Source organism: Vipera berus (assembly GCF_964194415.1).
Source record: "Vipera berus genome assembly, chromosome: 6".
NCBI classification, from domain to species: Eukaryota; Metazoa; Chordata; class Lepidosauria; order Squamata; family Viperidae; genus Vipera; species Vipera berus.
Genome location: NC_138208.1, coordinates 12,823,510 through 12,839,711, shown reverse-complemented (window position 1 = coordinate 12,839,711; position 16,202 = coordinate 12,823,510). Strand labels below are relative to the sequence as shown.

The 16,202-nt window shown below is 42.1% G+C and overlaps 1 protein-coding gene across 1 annotated transcript in view; it reads left to right on the top strand.

Moving 5' to 3' along the window:
• Positions 1–3,381: 3,381 nt before the first annotated feature.
• The window catches only part of PRR5 (proline rich 5), a 45,703-nt gene continuing 32,882 nt past the window's right edge, over positions 3,382–16,202 (top strand). Inside the window, exon 1 of the mRNA XM_081331609.1 lies at positions 3,382–3,955. Coding sequence (XP_081187735.1) covers positions 3,825–3,955 — 131 coding nt within the window. The 5' untranslated portion in view covers positions 3,382–3,824. The remainder of the gene's footprint in view (positions 3,956–16,202) is intronic.

Genomic DNA, 16,202 nt, shown 5'->3' with positions numbered 1-16,202 from the left:
CCATTTTGCTTTCTTTCCAATGGGCAAATTGCACCATCCAATCATTTACTGCAACAATGAGTCAGAGTGTGAAGGACAGCTGGCGTACGAGGACAGCCATCTTACGATTATTGCCATTTGAATTGGCCTCTCACTTTGGGAAAGCTTTGAGAGTGGAGGAGAGCAGTTGCCTTAGGGCATTTTGATGGACCAAGAAGATGGCGTTTCTTTGCCATTTCTCCGAAAGAAGCGATCTCGCTACCTCAGTGCCTCCTTTCTCATACTCATGGAAGGTAACAGTTAGAAGGAACCTCTGAGATTGATTTATTTGCTTGCTTTTGGGGGGTTTGTTTTTAAAGATTTTATTAGTTTTTCTCTTACATACATATATTAATTTTTCAACCAGCATGCTGTCTGGATACAAAAGCGCATAATAATAATAATAATAATAATAATAATAATAATAATAATAATAATAATAATAATAAGAAGAAGAAGAAGAAGAAGAAGAAGAAGAAGAAGAAGAAGAAGAAGAAGAAGAAATAGTAGTAGTAGTTGGAAGGGACCTTGGAGGTCATCTAGTCCAACCCCCTGCTCAGGCAGGAAACCCTATACCATTTCAGACAAATGGCTGTCCAGTCTCTTCTTCAAAACTTCCAGTGTTGGAGCATTCACCACTTCTGGAGGCAGGTTGTTCCACTGGTTAGTTGTTCTAACTGCCAGGAAGTTTCTCCTTAGTTCTAGGTTGCTTCTCTCCTTGACTTGTTTCCATCCGTTGCTTCTTGTCCTGCCTTCAGGCGCTTTGGAGAATAGCTTGACTCCCTCTTCTTTGTGGCAGCCCCTGAGATATTGGAACACTGCTATCATGTCACCCCTCACTCTTCTCTTCGTTAAACTACACATACCCAATTCCAGCAACCATTCCCTATATGTTTTAGCCTCCAGTCCCCCAATCATCTTTGTTGCTCTTCTCTGCACTCTTTCTAGAGTCTCAACATCTTTTTTACATCGTGGTGACCAAAACTGGATGCAGTATTTCAAGTGTGGCCTTACCAAGGCATTGTAAAGTGGTATTAACACTTCACGGGATCTTGATTCTATCCCTTTGTTAATGCAGCCTAGCACTGTGTTGGCTTTTTTGGCAGCTGCAGCACACTGCTGGCTCATATTTAAGTGATTGTCCACTAGTCACATAGTCAATTCCTAATCCTTGGTTCTTTCCTCTAGCCATTTGTAGAATGACTCCCAGATTTGGTGCTTGCTTTTTTGTTTATTTATTTGTTTATTTACTTGTTTAATATGCCACCTGACTCCCAGTGATTCTGGGTGGCCCCAACAAGTAAAATAAGACAAAATATAATTACATTACATACTTATAATACAATTACAACATTACAATATATTAAATACAAGTAAAAAATGAACGATGGTGCAAACAACAAACTGGATAGGAATAAAGCAAAGGGGCTTCACTTTCCCTGGCCAAAGTCCTGCCTGAGATCATCTAGTCTGCAATAGTCTATAACCCCAGCAGCTTTGACAAATGACCATCTGGTCTCCCCAATTCCGTTCTGCCTCCTGAAGGAGCTTCTTCTGTTATTGGACAGCCCTTCCAACCAAAAAGTCACAGCTTGGATTATGTAAAAAGTGACAATCACTTAAACATGAGCCAGCAGTGTGCTGCGGCTGCCAAAAAGGTAGTCCTAGACTGCATTAGCAGAGGGATAGAATCAAGATCACTCGAAGTGTTAATGCCACTTTATAATGACTAGGTAAGACCGTATTTGGAATACTGCATCCAGTTTTGGTCGCCACAATGTAAGAAAGATGTTGAGACTCCAGAAAGGGTGCAGAGAAGAGCAACAAAGATAACTAGGGGCCTGGAGGCTAAAACATATAAAGAATGGTTGCTGGAACTGGGTATGTCTAGTTCAATGAAAAGAAAGAGTAGGGGTGACATGAAAGTAGTGGTCCAATATCTAAGGGGCTGCCACAAAGAAGAGGAGGTCAAGCTATCCTTCAAAGCACCTGAAAGGAGGACAAGAAAAGATGGTTGGAAACTAATCAAGGAGAGAAGCAACCTAGAACTAAGGAGAAATTTCCTGACAGAACAATTAATCAGTGGAATAACTTGCCTCCAGAAGCTGTGAATGCTCCAACACTGAAAGTTTTTAAGAAGATAACTGGTTAACCATTTGTCTGAAATGATATATGGATTCCTTCCTTCCTGAGCAGAGGATTGGACTAGAAGACCTCCAAGGTCCCTTCCAACTATTCTGTTCTGTTCTGTTCCGTTCCGTTCCGTTCCGTTCCATTCCATCCCATTCACAAACAAGAGGGCAAGGGGCAATTCCCAGCCATTTAATATAGGAAATACCATTAGGCTAGTTTGCGGATTGTGACTAGTGTCACCAACAACTGGCTACCCTCTCTTACTAACATGTGGACCCACAAAAGATGCTTGTGTGCTGATCTTCTCACTGAACAAAGCAGTAATTTCTGAATGAATTTAGTCCTTCTGCACTGAAGTAAGGGTAGCACCTGAAGCTAGAAAATACATGAAATATCCTTCGAATTTTCTTGAAAATGGATAGTCTCTGTTATGACCTGCAGAGAACCAGGTCTGCGTCTGAAATTGTGCCAGGGTTAGGGCTGCACCTGGAGCTGTGCATATGGAAGTGTTGGCTGTTCTTTTTCAGCGTGCACATTTTGTTTGATCCTGAAACTGCTGTTGCTTCCTTGTGGTGCCTTGTCACATGGCTGCTAATAGTAAATAATGCTGCTGGTTAAGAACTTTTATGTCAATTCTGCAGACAGGCTCTATGTTTCTTGGTCCTCTGCCTTCCCGTTTACATGCAAACGGAAAGTTTCAGAAACTGAGATTCCTGCTGCATCCAGGTTTTCATAACCAAGCGAGTGAATACGTAGAAAATGCCTGCAGTTCCAAGTCAGATCATAATTATGTGCAGTGAACCCTTTTTGTGCCTTAAACGCTGCGCCTTGCAAGTGCGTCCCTTGACATACTGTACGTAGATACGTCCCTTACTGTAGTATATCCGCATCCCAGTTTAGGAAGCCTGGAGGAGCGAGGGCCCACGTGCCGGCGGCGTAGGACATCTTCTGAATGGCTTTGCCAAAATGAGGTCTCTGTCTCTTTAAACAGGTGAGATACGATGAGGCTTGCTCACCCTCTCAGCTCAGGCAGGCAGGCAGCAGCTGAATTGTTCTTTGCCCCAGTGGAAGAGATAGAAACCCTGTGTGTTGCAAGGTGGCAAAGTTTCAGCGGTTGTGAAACTTTGCGGTGAAATTTCCATCCGTCATATTTTGTGGGTAGCTCTCCCCCCCCCCACTTCTTATTGGCAGCTTCGTCTCCAGTTACCAAAGGAGGAGGAGGAAGGAGGAGTCATCTGCGCACTCGGTGAAAGAAGTGTTTACTGTGGCAGGTGGAAGATTTGGGCTGAATGAATCTCCATCTGTTTGAGGCCCAGGAGAGAGAAACGGCGGTGATTCCTTGGCTGGGACAGGAAGGGCCACTTAAGAAAGCAGCGCCAGCCTATTGCGATGACTAATCGGGCTGTGCAGTGTCAGAATTGCTCTGATTAAAGGTTTTTGTCTAATTGCCGGCCAAGGACTGTTCTGTGGAGACTGGTTCTCTTTTATTTGTTTTGTTGTTTTTTTTCTTTCCTGTTGGTTTTCCTTTTTTTTTTCTTTTTTCTTTTTTTAAGTTTCACTTTTGAACAGCGGACGGAGAACTTGCCCCCATTGGGCGCGCCCGGCTCAGCTGCATATGTGTGTGTGGTGAAAAGGATGGGGTTTCTCTAGCCACCGCGCACAACCCATTGACCATGAGGACTCTTCGCAGGTTGAAGTTCATGAGTTCGCCCAGCCTCAGCGATCTGGGCAAGAGAGAGACAGCTGCCTTGGACGAGCGGGGGACTCAGCAACAGCGGGCCTGCTCCAATGCCACCTGGAACAGGTAGGGCCTGGCCTTCCTCTTCACCCCTTCCCCCTCCCCCTCCCCCCAGGAATGTTCCCAGCAAAGCCCATGCAAGGAACAATTGCCACCAACTTGGTGGTTTTGGCTTCTGATTGGTTGATTTCCCTCTTCCCCCAAAGCCTCAGCTGAGTTTGCCCTTTGGGAGGAGGTTGGGATGATTTTTTTTTTTAAAAAATGCCTGCCAGGATGTCCACTCCTTTCTGCATTCCATTGGTCTCTGTGGGTACCTGCCTTTTGGAAGCAAACACGTAAGAGAATGGCTTCAAATTTTGGAATGAGGGACATTGCAAGACTCCTGGGTGATCATCAGTAACAAATACTGCCAGGGTGAACAGTTCCAGCATTTGTGATCTCTCCAAAGTGTTTCGAAGCGCAGAAGTAGTATCTGCCTGTGACACTTTTTCCGGAATTGCTTTGTTGTTGCGAGAGACCAAGAAGAGACATGATCACTTTAAGGAATTACAAACAAGGCAGCCCTTTGAAGCCCTTTTTGGAGACTGGATCAAAGTGTTGCACAGCGCTATTAAGTGCAGGGGTAGCTAGATAGCAAAAATAGGAACTGGAAAGAAATTTTATTGAAGGAATTGTACTTTCCCCCCCCCCTCCCACTTTTCTTTCCTCATGTTGTAATTAAGATTTGTTTATTGCCAGGGTAGGAGGTCAAAACACTCAAGAAATAGCATGACAGTGCTGCCAAAACCTTGACTCTTTTTATAAGCACGTGGCACTTGTTGAAAAGAGTCAGAACCTGACCATTATCTCGATACACATACAACAGACACCCTTGGTATTACCAAGACATCTAAGCCTGCTTTGTCTCTTTCTTATCTTATTATATTTTCTCAGTCTAGTTTACTTAGCGCTCAGTGTTTGACTTTTTAATATTTAAGAATGAGAAGTAGAATTTGTCTTGCATGTACTATTAGAACGTCCGTTGTATACCCAATGTGGATCAGTTTAATACTTCCAATTTTTAATAATTCTAATGATCATTGATCACTCATCAGAAGCCAAAGAAGGTTGCAGAATTCTTATCAATAGCTACTAGGAATTGTCTGGTTCCTCCTTCATGCTATGAACTGTTAGCTGCTTAATGGATTTAGGATTTTCTCACAAGTTTAAATTTTCTTTTTATAGTTAGTATATTGCATGTTGGCCTTTTACTAGGCTTGGTCTTGTATCATAAATAAATTTAAAAGCATTTGACATTTTAATGTCTTGTTGTTCTTTTCAATGTTTGTACATTTCACCAAGCTTTGTCTTGATTTGATTAATCTAGGTATAGCATGTTCTGTGAACAGAAACCCTGTGGTTTGAAAATTGGGACTTTGGGCACAGACTGTGCTGCGAACAAGCCAACAGGGAAGTATTCTGTGAAATGTGGTTAAATGAAGTAAGGCTGAAGGATGTCTATGCGGCACCCTACCATATCTGTGCCTTTCTTTTTTATATTCCCCCACTCATGCTAACCATTGTAGCTATTGACAACCCGTCACCATCCCTGGCAAAGATTGGACATTGGCTGTGTTTAAATACATCTGAATTGTAAAAGGGCAATGAGTCTGATCTGTTAACAATGATTGGTCTGATGGTTAATGCAGCAGGCCAGAAACTAGGAGACTGTGAGTTCTAGTCCTGTCTTGGGCATAAAAACTAGCTGGTTGACTTTGGGCCAGCTACTTTTTCCTAACCTATCCTACCTTACAGGATTGTTGCTTTGGAGAAATTAGGTATGGTTGCTGCCTTGAATTATTTGTGAAAAGAATAAAAGCAGGATTAAATAAATAAATGTTTGCCACAATAAGGACATAAAACAATGTGGAACACTATATATTGCTTCACAAAACTTTAAACTTGCAGCTTTACAGTCTCCCTGCAACACCTTCTGAAAATCACCCGCTAGATAGGTAAAAGCTGTGGTGGCGCAGTGGTTAGCATGTAGTATTGCAGTCTAAGACTGCCGACTGTCAGCAGTTCAATCCTGATTTCTATTCTGCCAAGGCCAGTAAAATGAGGACCCAGATTGTTGGGGGCAACATGCTGACTCTGTAAACTGCTTAGAGAGGATTGTAAAGCACTATGAAGCAGAGTATAAGTCTTAAGTGCTATTGTTAGGTGAGGGAAAATGGAATCTCGAATACTGGTAGTCTTTGGGATATGACCATAATGGAGCCTGCCCATTATGGTCCATGTCACAACTGTCATTTGGTGAAATGTCTCACCTAACGATTGCCAAATTCCTGCTCACTCCAGTGAATAGCTTGAATGTGCCTTACCTTCCCGGGCCTCCCAGCAGGAAATTGGAACCAATCAGCACGCCATGTATGAGTTGGGATTCAAAAGGTGTTTGCGTTGGCCCAACTGCAAACCTCTGCAAACACTGCTTACCTATCAACCACTTCGCAGAATAGGTTTGCAGCGACCCCTACGGGCAGTTCCGGTATACTCTAAATCAGGGTTGTCAAACTCAGAATGTCACGCGACGTGTTGCGACGTATTGCAGCTTTTTTGCCATTGCCGGCAATAGGGTGGGCGCGGTTTCATTATGATGCATCCAGCCAGCGGGCTGGCAGTTTGACACCCCTGCTCTAAATCAAGACTTAACAGGGTTTGCACACTGTTGCAGAAATTTCCTGCCGCGTTTAGAAACTTCTGCAGTGCTGTGCAGACCCTGTTAAGGCAGCAAAACAAAGCAGGTGAGACAAAATGGAGGTCGGATATAGGTCACTGCTGCACCGGCCAGGGATATGTGGTCTGCCCTTCTTCCCCAACATAGGTCCAGAGAGCTTGAAAAGATAAGTGTGATGGGGGATGGGAAGGTCTGGAGTAGTTGCAACAACTGCAGGGTGCAGGGATGGTTGGATGGAGGAGGGGGGGTGCTGCAGGATCCCTGTGGTTGGTCATAAGGACAAATGACCACAGGGTTACTGTGGCTGTTGTAATTTTGTATATAGTTTTGGGTCATCTGTCATAACTTTGAACATTCATTAAGTGACCTGTCATATTTTGAGGACCACCTGTAGCGTTTGTTTTAAAAACCTAGACAAGTTTCATGGCTGCATTAAGCATTACTGAGAGCATCTACAGAGAACTTAAAATTCTCATATAGCCAGATTGAAAAGGACTCCGAAAATCAGGCCAATCTAGGATCTAATCAAAGATCATAAGTTTACCTCCAGAAAATGAGATTTGCAAATTGTTGGCTGCAAGCTAAGTTATAAAGGATCAGGGAATAATTCTGAAGGAGACTCTCTTAAAAGAAGATGAATTAGATTTTATGACTCATCAAGATTAAGGGTAAATCACATCTTTTCATCCTCTGACTGAAAGAATTGAAATTCCTTTTAAGGAATCCGGAGCGCTCGTGGCCATCCTGCCTAGGAATTCTGGGAGTCGAAGTCAACACCTTTTGAGGTTGTTGAGGTTCAGAGATGCTGCTTTGGAATGTTACTTTTAAACTGTAAGTTTTTAAAAGGTATTTTGTGGTTCAGCTTCACAGCAGGCTTTCAAGAGCTAAGTAAAATCCATTGAAAAGCTCCGCTGAGTTGAAATGATCATGGCTGAGAAATTTTATTCAACACTCAATTGACTTTCTCACAGTCTGTTGCTCGTGTTCTGCAGGATTTTTTTGCAGTTGCTCTCCTTTTGAATGTTTCTTCCGACCATTTTGTGAAGAAATGGAGAGCCAGTTTGACCTAGTGGTTAAGGCACCAGGCTAGAAAGTGGAAGATCGTGAGTTCAAGTCCCATCCAATGCCAACTTGGTGACTTTAAGCCAATCACTCTCTCTCTCAGCCCAATTTAGCTCACAGGATTGTTGGGAAAATAGGAGAAGGAAGGTATGATGGATATGTTCACCAGCTTGACTTATTTATAAAAATAATAAAGACAGAAAAGAAAGAAAGAAAGAAAGAAAGAAAGAAAGAAAGAAAGAAAGAAAGAAAGAAAGAAAGAAAGAAAGAAAGAAAGAGAAAGAAAGAGAAAGAAAGAAAGAAAGAGACAACAGACCTTGGACAACAGAAGAACCAACCATATCAGCCTAGAAATTCCACTTTCCCAGGACCATCAAAGAAAAAAAAATCTAGTTACATCATTTTGAATAAACATTACAAATCCTTAGGTTATATTTGAATGCAACAAAACTATGCGTATTTAGAACTGTTAAATCTTTTTATGAGGTTGAACCACATAGCCTACGTCTTTCTTTCATTGTAGATATTGTCCATTTCTTCCAGCAAAGATGTGTTTGTTTCAGTAAACCTCTTAAATCAGGACTTACTTGCATGATGCAAGATCTTAATTTGTATCTAGATGAACATATATGTTTAAGAAATCTTAACCTTTACCCTGTGCCATTTATCCTTTGTTTTTGACAGCAAATTGTTTGACAGCATTCATAACTAGGTGATACCTCTCTCCATGTTATGACAGTTGTGTAATAACCACACCCAAAGGTGTAGCTTCAAACCTTCCCCATAATTTTGAGAGAGTAAGCCACTCAGCCTATGACTTCATCATACATTGGAGGGCTATAAAAGAAACTGTAAACTTTATTGGTTTTTATTGTTAGATTTCTGAACGTGAAAGTTATTCTCCACTCAGTACTTAAAGCAAACAGATTTCAATCTTGTCATCACAAAACACATAGGTGGCTATTTTACAATTCTACAAAATATTACCACATCCATTTTTGAATATTTGTCCTTCGCTGAAGTTTCATTTGCACAGTAAAGTTATGTTTCATTTCATCATGTCCAGGTTCGCCATAGCATAAGTCATAACATAATAAATCTGTTCATATTTAAAATGCCACATCACTCAGTAGAGCAATATATCATTGCCGTTTAGCTCTTCCAAAAATTGTACACTTCCGTAGTGATATTAGTTATTTTGTAATGAGGTTGTTATGGCCTCACAAAGGTTGCGTGTGATGCTGAATAATAGATAGCTTATTATTAAATATTAATGCTTTTGGGAAACTTATATCCCTCCATAAATTATTCTCATTAACATTAAACCAATAACACTTATAGGTTTTTTTTACAGCCCTCCTTAATATGGTGAATTGTCCATTTACGGGAAACATAGCCCAGCTTCCTATGAAGAGTTAGGCTACAGTATTTGCTGGGAAGATGATGAAATTACAATTAGGCCAACCAAGAATGAGAACTTGCATTTACATAAATTACACAATTTAAGACTTTTTTCCCCTTTGCCACTGGAGCTTGACATCAGAAGGAGTTTGGTAGCGCCCTTTCTGACTGTGACTTTTAATAAAATGTGTTAGATCAGTGGTGTCAAACTGCCGGCCCGCAGGCCAGATGCCTCACCGTGAAACCGCGCCCACCCCATTGCCGGCAATGGGGGAAAAAGCTCCGATACATTGTGTGATGTCACATGATGTCACGAGTTTGACATGTCTGTGTTAGATGAACAAGGTCTTGGCAAACTTCTGATCCTTTGTCACTTCCTGTCCATCTGGTCTTAGGTTCAATGAAAGCAAACCAGGAGTCTTTGGCTGATCGAACTTTTACATTTCACGTGACGGTATTGCAATCTGAGCCCCGTACAAATGCTTTCCTGGCTAATTTTAGTGCTCATGTATAGGTGTGGTGGGCATGCCAGTGCTAGTTGTGTGGGAGAGAGTGAGTTAACATGCCTTTGTTTGAAGCATTAGAAAGTGAATTGAAAGTCATTCCAGGTGAGGCTCATAACAGAAGGCCTGTTGGAAAACAGGTAGCCAGAATTAAGCATTTCCACAAACATAAACCTGGTTCTTGTTGATGGCCTAAAATTGCGTCTGGAGGTTGTATCATTTAAGTCTGGATGCTTGTCTTTACCTCGCTCCACATCCATCCAAACAGCTCTGAATGGAAGGATTAGATTTCAGCACAGTTTCTTAATATCTCTGTCCAAATTCAACTTGGGGTTGGACCAGAAAATTCCCCAAAGCAGATAATAGCAAACCATCTCTATCACATTGCCAAGAATAAGTGTCCATGCAACTGAGCTCAGTTCAAGGGTGTCCTTAGCTTTTTCTAATTCCAGAGATCCCCTCCATTTTCTGCCATTTTCAAGAAGAATATACTGCAGGGGTCTTCAGACTTGGCCCTTTTATGACTTGTGGACTTCAACTCCCAGAATTCCTCAGCCAGGCACAAGTCATAAAAGGGCCAAATTTGAAGTCCCCTGATATACTGTATTCAATATCCAATTTCACTTAAAATTTCCTTTACATTTGTGAGAAAACATCACAGGTGAGGTATTGTGACCCATAAGATTACCTGTGAACAAAAATTAATGTTTAACAAATCTTGATTAAAGATATGGGTCCCACAGAATCATCTGAAAGGTACCCAGATACGGGTTTAACATCCTGAAGAGAAGAATTTTTTGAGCTCCAAATTAGATTTCTTTGGATTACTTTCATAACCAGTGAGCACTGAAAGAGGCACCTGGAGTCTAAATGGTCCAGCCATGGTTTCCTGTTACCAGGAAGACTTTAAAATGATTGTTCTCAGTAGGCCTGAAAAAGGATAGTGCTTACCTGAATTTTCATCCCTTCACCAAATTGCAGTCTCTTGAGATGGGAGTAAGAGAACATAGAAGCTATTATATTGAAGCAAGTCTAAACCAATATACTGTATGTTTATATTTTGCACTTATGGTTATTCTACAGCCCTGCCTTTTCCATGGTTGTGAGGGAGCTGTCATAACTGGCCTAACTAATTTTTTCTAGTTGTGACAATAAGGAACTTGTATCCAAGTCTATCACGTTCCCCTTAGTCCTCTTCTCTCCAGGATAAATATGCAGATTCCGTCTCCTCATAGGTACATGAGTACCTGAAGAATCTTGGTCACTCTCAAAGTCACCAAGAGACTTGAAGACTACATAGTTGAAGGGAAAGGTGCTGACATCCAAGAAACCAGATGGAGAGACAGCTTGGAGCCCCAAAGAGCTTCTCCAACCCAGACCCCAGCCTGGTGTCTTCCCAATGTATTGGGACTCCCCAAATTATGGGAAGAGTTGGGGATTGACATGTAGAGGACCTCTGATCTGTTGCTCCATTTCTGTCATTTGAGTATACTTTTCTCCATCTCTCTACTTCCTTGCTTCTTTCTTTGCTGTTCAGTTTTGCAAAGCAATCCTACCCCAACAGCCAGCAGAATTCCAATCTGGGGTGGGAATAAAGCCAGAAATAATCCCCATCCCTGTCTTACCACAAATTCTCATTTCAGTGCTTTGAAACTGAAGCGACAAAGCTCCATTAGCAACCAAAGACAGTGCAAAGGAAAAAAAAGGAATAATTTATTCTAATGAAGCTGGAAGGTAACATCTGAGTTTTGCTCAATTGTGCAGGTAGTTTGGTTTTCCTATACTGGCTCAGAGTATGACCCCCATAAGTCGTTAAGGGGGAGAAATTTGGTGACAGACCACTGAGACCTGACAATTTTGTCTTAATTCTTGATAAGGGGAACCTCTGAGTAAGAGAGAGCAAAAGCTGTACGCTAGGAATTCAACATCTAAATGTTAGGAAAGGAACAGACAATTCATTTCCTCATCAAACAGAACCAGAGATTATAAACTTGCTTTGCCTGTTTCCATCCACTATTAAGCCTTTTGTAGATTAGCCACGTTATTTGGAGGACTTCCAAGTTTTGATCCTCTGGGTCTGCTTGCTAATTCCAACCCAGTGATGCCCTCGATGTGATGTCCCGTTGCCTGGAAGCGGTACAGATTTGGATGGGAGAAAACAGGCTTCGACTCAACCCGGCCAAGACTGAGTGGCTGTACATACCGTCATCTCATTTAGTCTAAGAGGTTCCATCTTTGGCTATAGGAGGAGAGATGTTACCTCCCATTGATAAAGCACGCAATCTGGGCGTCCTCCTAGATTCACGACTCAGTTTTGAAGATCATATTGGAGTCGTGGCTAGGGGGGCATTTGCACAGATTCGCCTTATATACCAATTACGCCCCTTTTTGGACCGAGATGCCCTACGTACAGTCACCCACGCACTCGTTACCTCCCGTATAGATTACTGTAATGCTCTCTACATGGGGCTGCCCTTGAAGACCACCCGGAGGCTTCAGCTGGTGCAGAATGCAGCTGCACGGGTTGTGATGGGAGCACCCCGATACTCCCATATTACACCCCTCCTGCGTGAGCTGCATTGGCTACCAGTTGCCCTCCGGGTGAGATTTAAGGTGCTGGTACTTGCCTTTAAAGCCCTACATGGCTTAGGCCCGGGATACTTGCAGGACCATCTGCTGCCGGGAACAAATTCCCATCGCCCAGTACGCTCACACAGAGAAGGCCTCCTCTGGGTACCGTCAGCTAGGCAATGTCGGCTGGCGACCCCCAGGGGGAGGGCCTTCTCTGTGAGAGCACCAGCCCTATGGAATCAGCTCCCCCCTGAGCTTCGGACAGCCCAAAATCTCCAATCCTTTCGCCGCGGCCTCAAAACACTCCTGTTCCACCAGGCTGACCTGGACCTACAGGCATTTTAATTAATTATATTTAGAATTTTTAATTTATTTTTAAATTTTAATTTTAATTTATTGCACAGATGATTTTAATTTCATTTTTATCTTGATTTCTGTACTTATTATATGTTTTGTTGTTAGCTGCCCTGAGTCCTTCGGGAGATAGGGCGGGATATAAATCCCATCAATAAATAAATAAATAAATAAATAAATAAATAAATAAATAAATAAATAAATAAATAAATAAATAAATAAATAAATAATTCATCACCATCTTCCAGGCCCTTCACTGCTCACCTAAAAATCAGGCATCCCATCAAAACGTACCTTTGCTTCCACTCCCACTTACTGGTAGAATTTAAGGCTGGTATTTCTAAGTGCAATCCCAACATTTCTTACCGTAGCAATAGCACTTAGAGTTATATACAGCTTTACAGTGCTTTACAGCCCACTCTAAGCAGTTTACAGAGTTGGCATATTGCCCCCAACAATCTGGGTCCTCATTTTACCAACCTCGGAAGGATGGAAGGCTTGAGCCAGTGAGAATCGAACTGTTGGCAGTTGGCAGAATTAGCCTGCAATACTGCATTCTAACCACTGCGCCACCATGTCAATCCTAGAAGGATTTCTCCTTCTCATCTTCTGGCTATAAGCTCTCACACAGATAATCCTTGATTTATGACCCATTCATTTAACAATTGTTTTGAAGTTACAATGGGGCTGAAAAAAAATGACTTATGATCAGTCCTTGTACTTAAGACCCTTGTGGCATCCCCATGGCCACATGATCAGGATCCAGACGCTTGACGATCCAGCATGTATTTATGACAGTTGTAGTTTTTCAAGGTCACTTAATCACCATTTGCAACCTTCTAGGACTTCTGACAAGCAAAGTCAATGGGGAAAGCTGGTTTTTCTTAAATGACCCTATGATTCACTTAACGACTATAGCAAAAAAGGTAGTAAAATCAGTGTGATTCATTTAATGACTACATCACCTAGCAAGGGACATTCCAGTCCCAATTGCGGTTGCAAGTCAAGGACTAAATCTAATAGGAAACGGAGGAATTGCTAGATGGTGGCTCACTCTAGTCTAGATGGTGACTTTCTAGAGCCAACATTGATCCCAATGCTTCAGGAATTCCTAGATATTTGGTGCCTCCATCTTACAGGGTTTAATATAAGCTTAGTTCTCCCTTCTAGTTCCACGCAGCACCAGATATAAGTTCAGGATTTTCACAGCACGTTTGTCTCAGCCTGGGATGATGTTGATACAAAGTCAAGTATCATTATGTACTCAGGAGACCTCACTCCAAGCCTCGACCTTGTAGAAGTTAAAATTGCAGGAGGAAGCGTCACTTTCACGCTATTCAGGCAGGAGCAGAATCATCACGAATGGTGCCTCCAGCCTGCAACTCTTGCAGATGGTCCAGCAGGATACCATGCTCGATGGTTTCAAAAATTGGAAAAGATTTCTTGGTTCTAAACAAAATGTACTTTATAGCAGAGATTGATCTATCAGGAAATAGAAGGTTAGGGATTCCAGGAAAATTACTGCTTTGGCGGTGACATTTCTGGGAAACCACTGAAATGCAGAGTTTGAAATCATTCCCAACTGTTAGAAAAACTTTTATCAGCTTTTGAACTATGCGCTCACATAAAATGGTCCAGGGATGCATGTCTTTCCCAAAGCATTGCCTGGTCACTGTTTGCTAAGTTACACTTTCTTCGTGCAAACGCATCGTATAATTTTAAAATACGCACTGACTTTCCCTGGGCATAATCCTTCAAGTGAATTCACCCATAGCTCTCTGTCTGGCCTCTATCCCCAGCCTTTTAACTAAAGTAGCAGCCCAAAGCTTTTTTGCTGACAAATTTTCAGTAGGCAAGAAGTGTTTTATTTATTGGAGTTATTTATTGACCGTTTTTAACCTTGATACCACCTCTATCCTTCCAAGGACGTCCTGTTAACGCAGACATGAAATATGGCAGGGTTTTTTTTCCTGGCTACACAATCGTTGGCTGACATGAGACGTCTCCCTGAATGATTTAGTTGACCTGCAGCAACACTTGGACGTGCCTCCTCTTTTTCTCTCTTCCAACCCAGCTGCCAGATAGATTCAGGGATATGCTTTTTGTTTCAGCCTTGTAATAGTTGAAGCTGGACAAACTTACATTAATTTGAAGATGGGTTGTGAAGGTTGCCTGTTTCAAACTTAACAAGGATAAATCCTTTATAGACCTGGTAGCCACTGCTTCACACCCAGAGAGCCAGAAGCTGCAAAATATTAGGAACTGAATTGTGGCAATTCAGTTACACATAATTTATTCAAGTCATATTTAACAGGTAGCAGATAAGGGGAGTTGGAAAGGACTTTGGAGGTCCTCCAGCCAAACCCCCTGCCCAAGCAGGAAACTATACCATTTCAGACCAATGGTTGTCCAATTTCTTCTTAAAAACCTTCAGTGTTGGAGCACCTACAACTAGAGGCAAGCCATTCCACTGATGGTCTGTCAGGACATTTCATGTTAGTTCTAGGTTGGTTCTCTCCTTGATTAGTTTTCATCCATTGCTTCTTTTCCTGCCTTCGAGTATTTTGGAGAATGTTGACCCCCCTTCTTTGTGGCAGCCCCTAAAATATTGGAACACTGCTGTCATGTCACCCCTTCTTTTCATTAACTAGAAACACCCAATTCCTGCAATCCTTCTTCATATGTCTCCAGCCCCCTAATCATCTTTGTTATTCTTCTCTGCACTCTTTCTAGACTGTCAAACTGCCGGCCCATGTGCTGGTTGCATCATACGGAGGCTGCGCCCACCCCAGCTCTGGCAATGCAAAAAAAAGTCACGATATGTCGTGACATGTCACATGACGCGGCGAGTTTGACACTCGTGTTCTAGAGTCTTGGCATCTTTTTTTATATCGTGGCGGTAAAACCTGATTTTATCAGAATGCAGCTTTCCACTGAGAGCTGAATGAAAGCTGTTAAATATGGTGCATGAAAAACCCAAAGGGTACTAAATTTCTTTTTAGGTTTTTATATTATTTATTTGGTCACGTAGCCAAATATTTAGACTGGATTTGACATTTTTATTCACCAGCTGAGGCCTTCACAAAACCTTAGGATAGGCAGATTTTGTTCGATGGTGTTAAAAGATATTGTCACAGGATGTTAGTTGTCCCAGATAAAGCCTAGGTCGTAGTGGACAATCACTTAAATATAAGCCAGCAGTGTGCTGCAGCTGCCAAAAAAGCCAACACGGTGCTAGGCTGCATTAACAGAGGGATAGAATCAAGATCACGTAAAGTACTAATACCACTTTACAATGCCTTGGTAAGGCCACACCTGGAATACTGCATCCAGTTTTGGTCACCACGATGTAAAAAAGATGTCGAGACTCTAGAAAGAGTACAGAGAAGAGCAACAAAGATGATTGGGGGACTGGAGGCTAAAACATATAGGGAACGGTTGCTGGAATTGGGTATGTGTAGTTTAATGAAGAGAAGGGTGTGGGGTGACATGATAGCAGTGATCCAATATCTCAGGGGCTGCCACAAAGAAGAGGGAGCCAGGCTGTTCTCCAGAGCACCTGAGAGCAGGACAAGAAGCAATGGATGGAAACTAGTCAAGGAGAGAAGCAACCTAGAACTAAGGAGAAACTTCCTGACAGTTAGAACAATTAATCAGTGGAACAACCTGCCTCCAGAAGTGGTGAATGCTCCAACACTGGAAGATT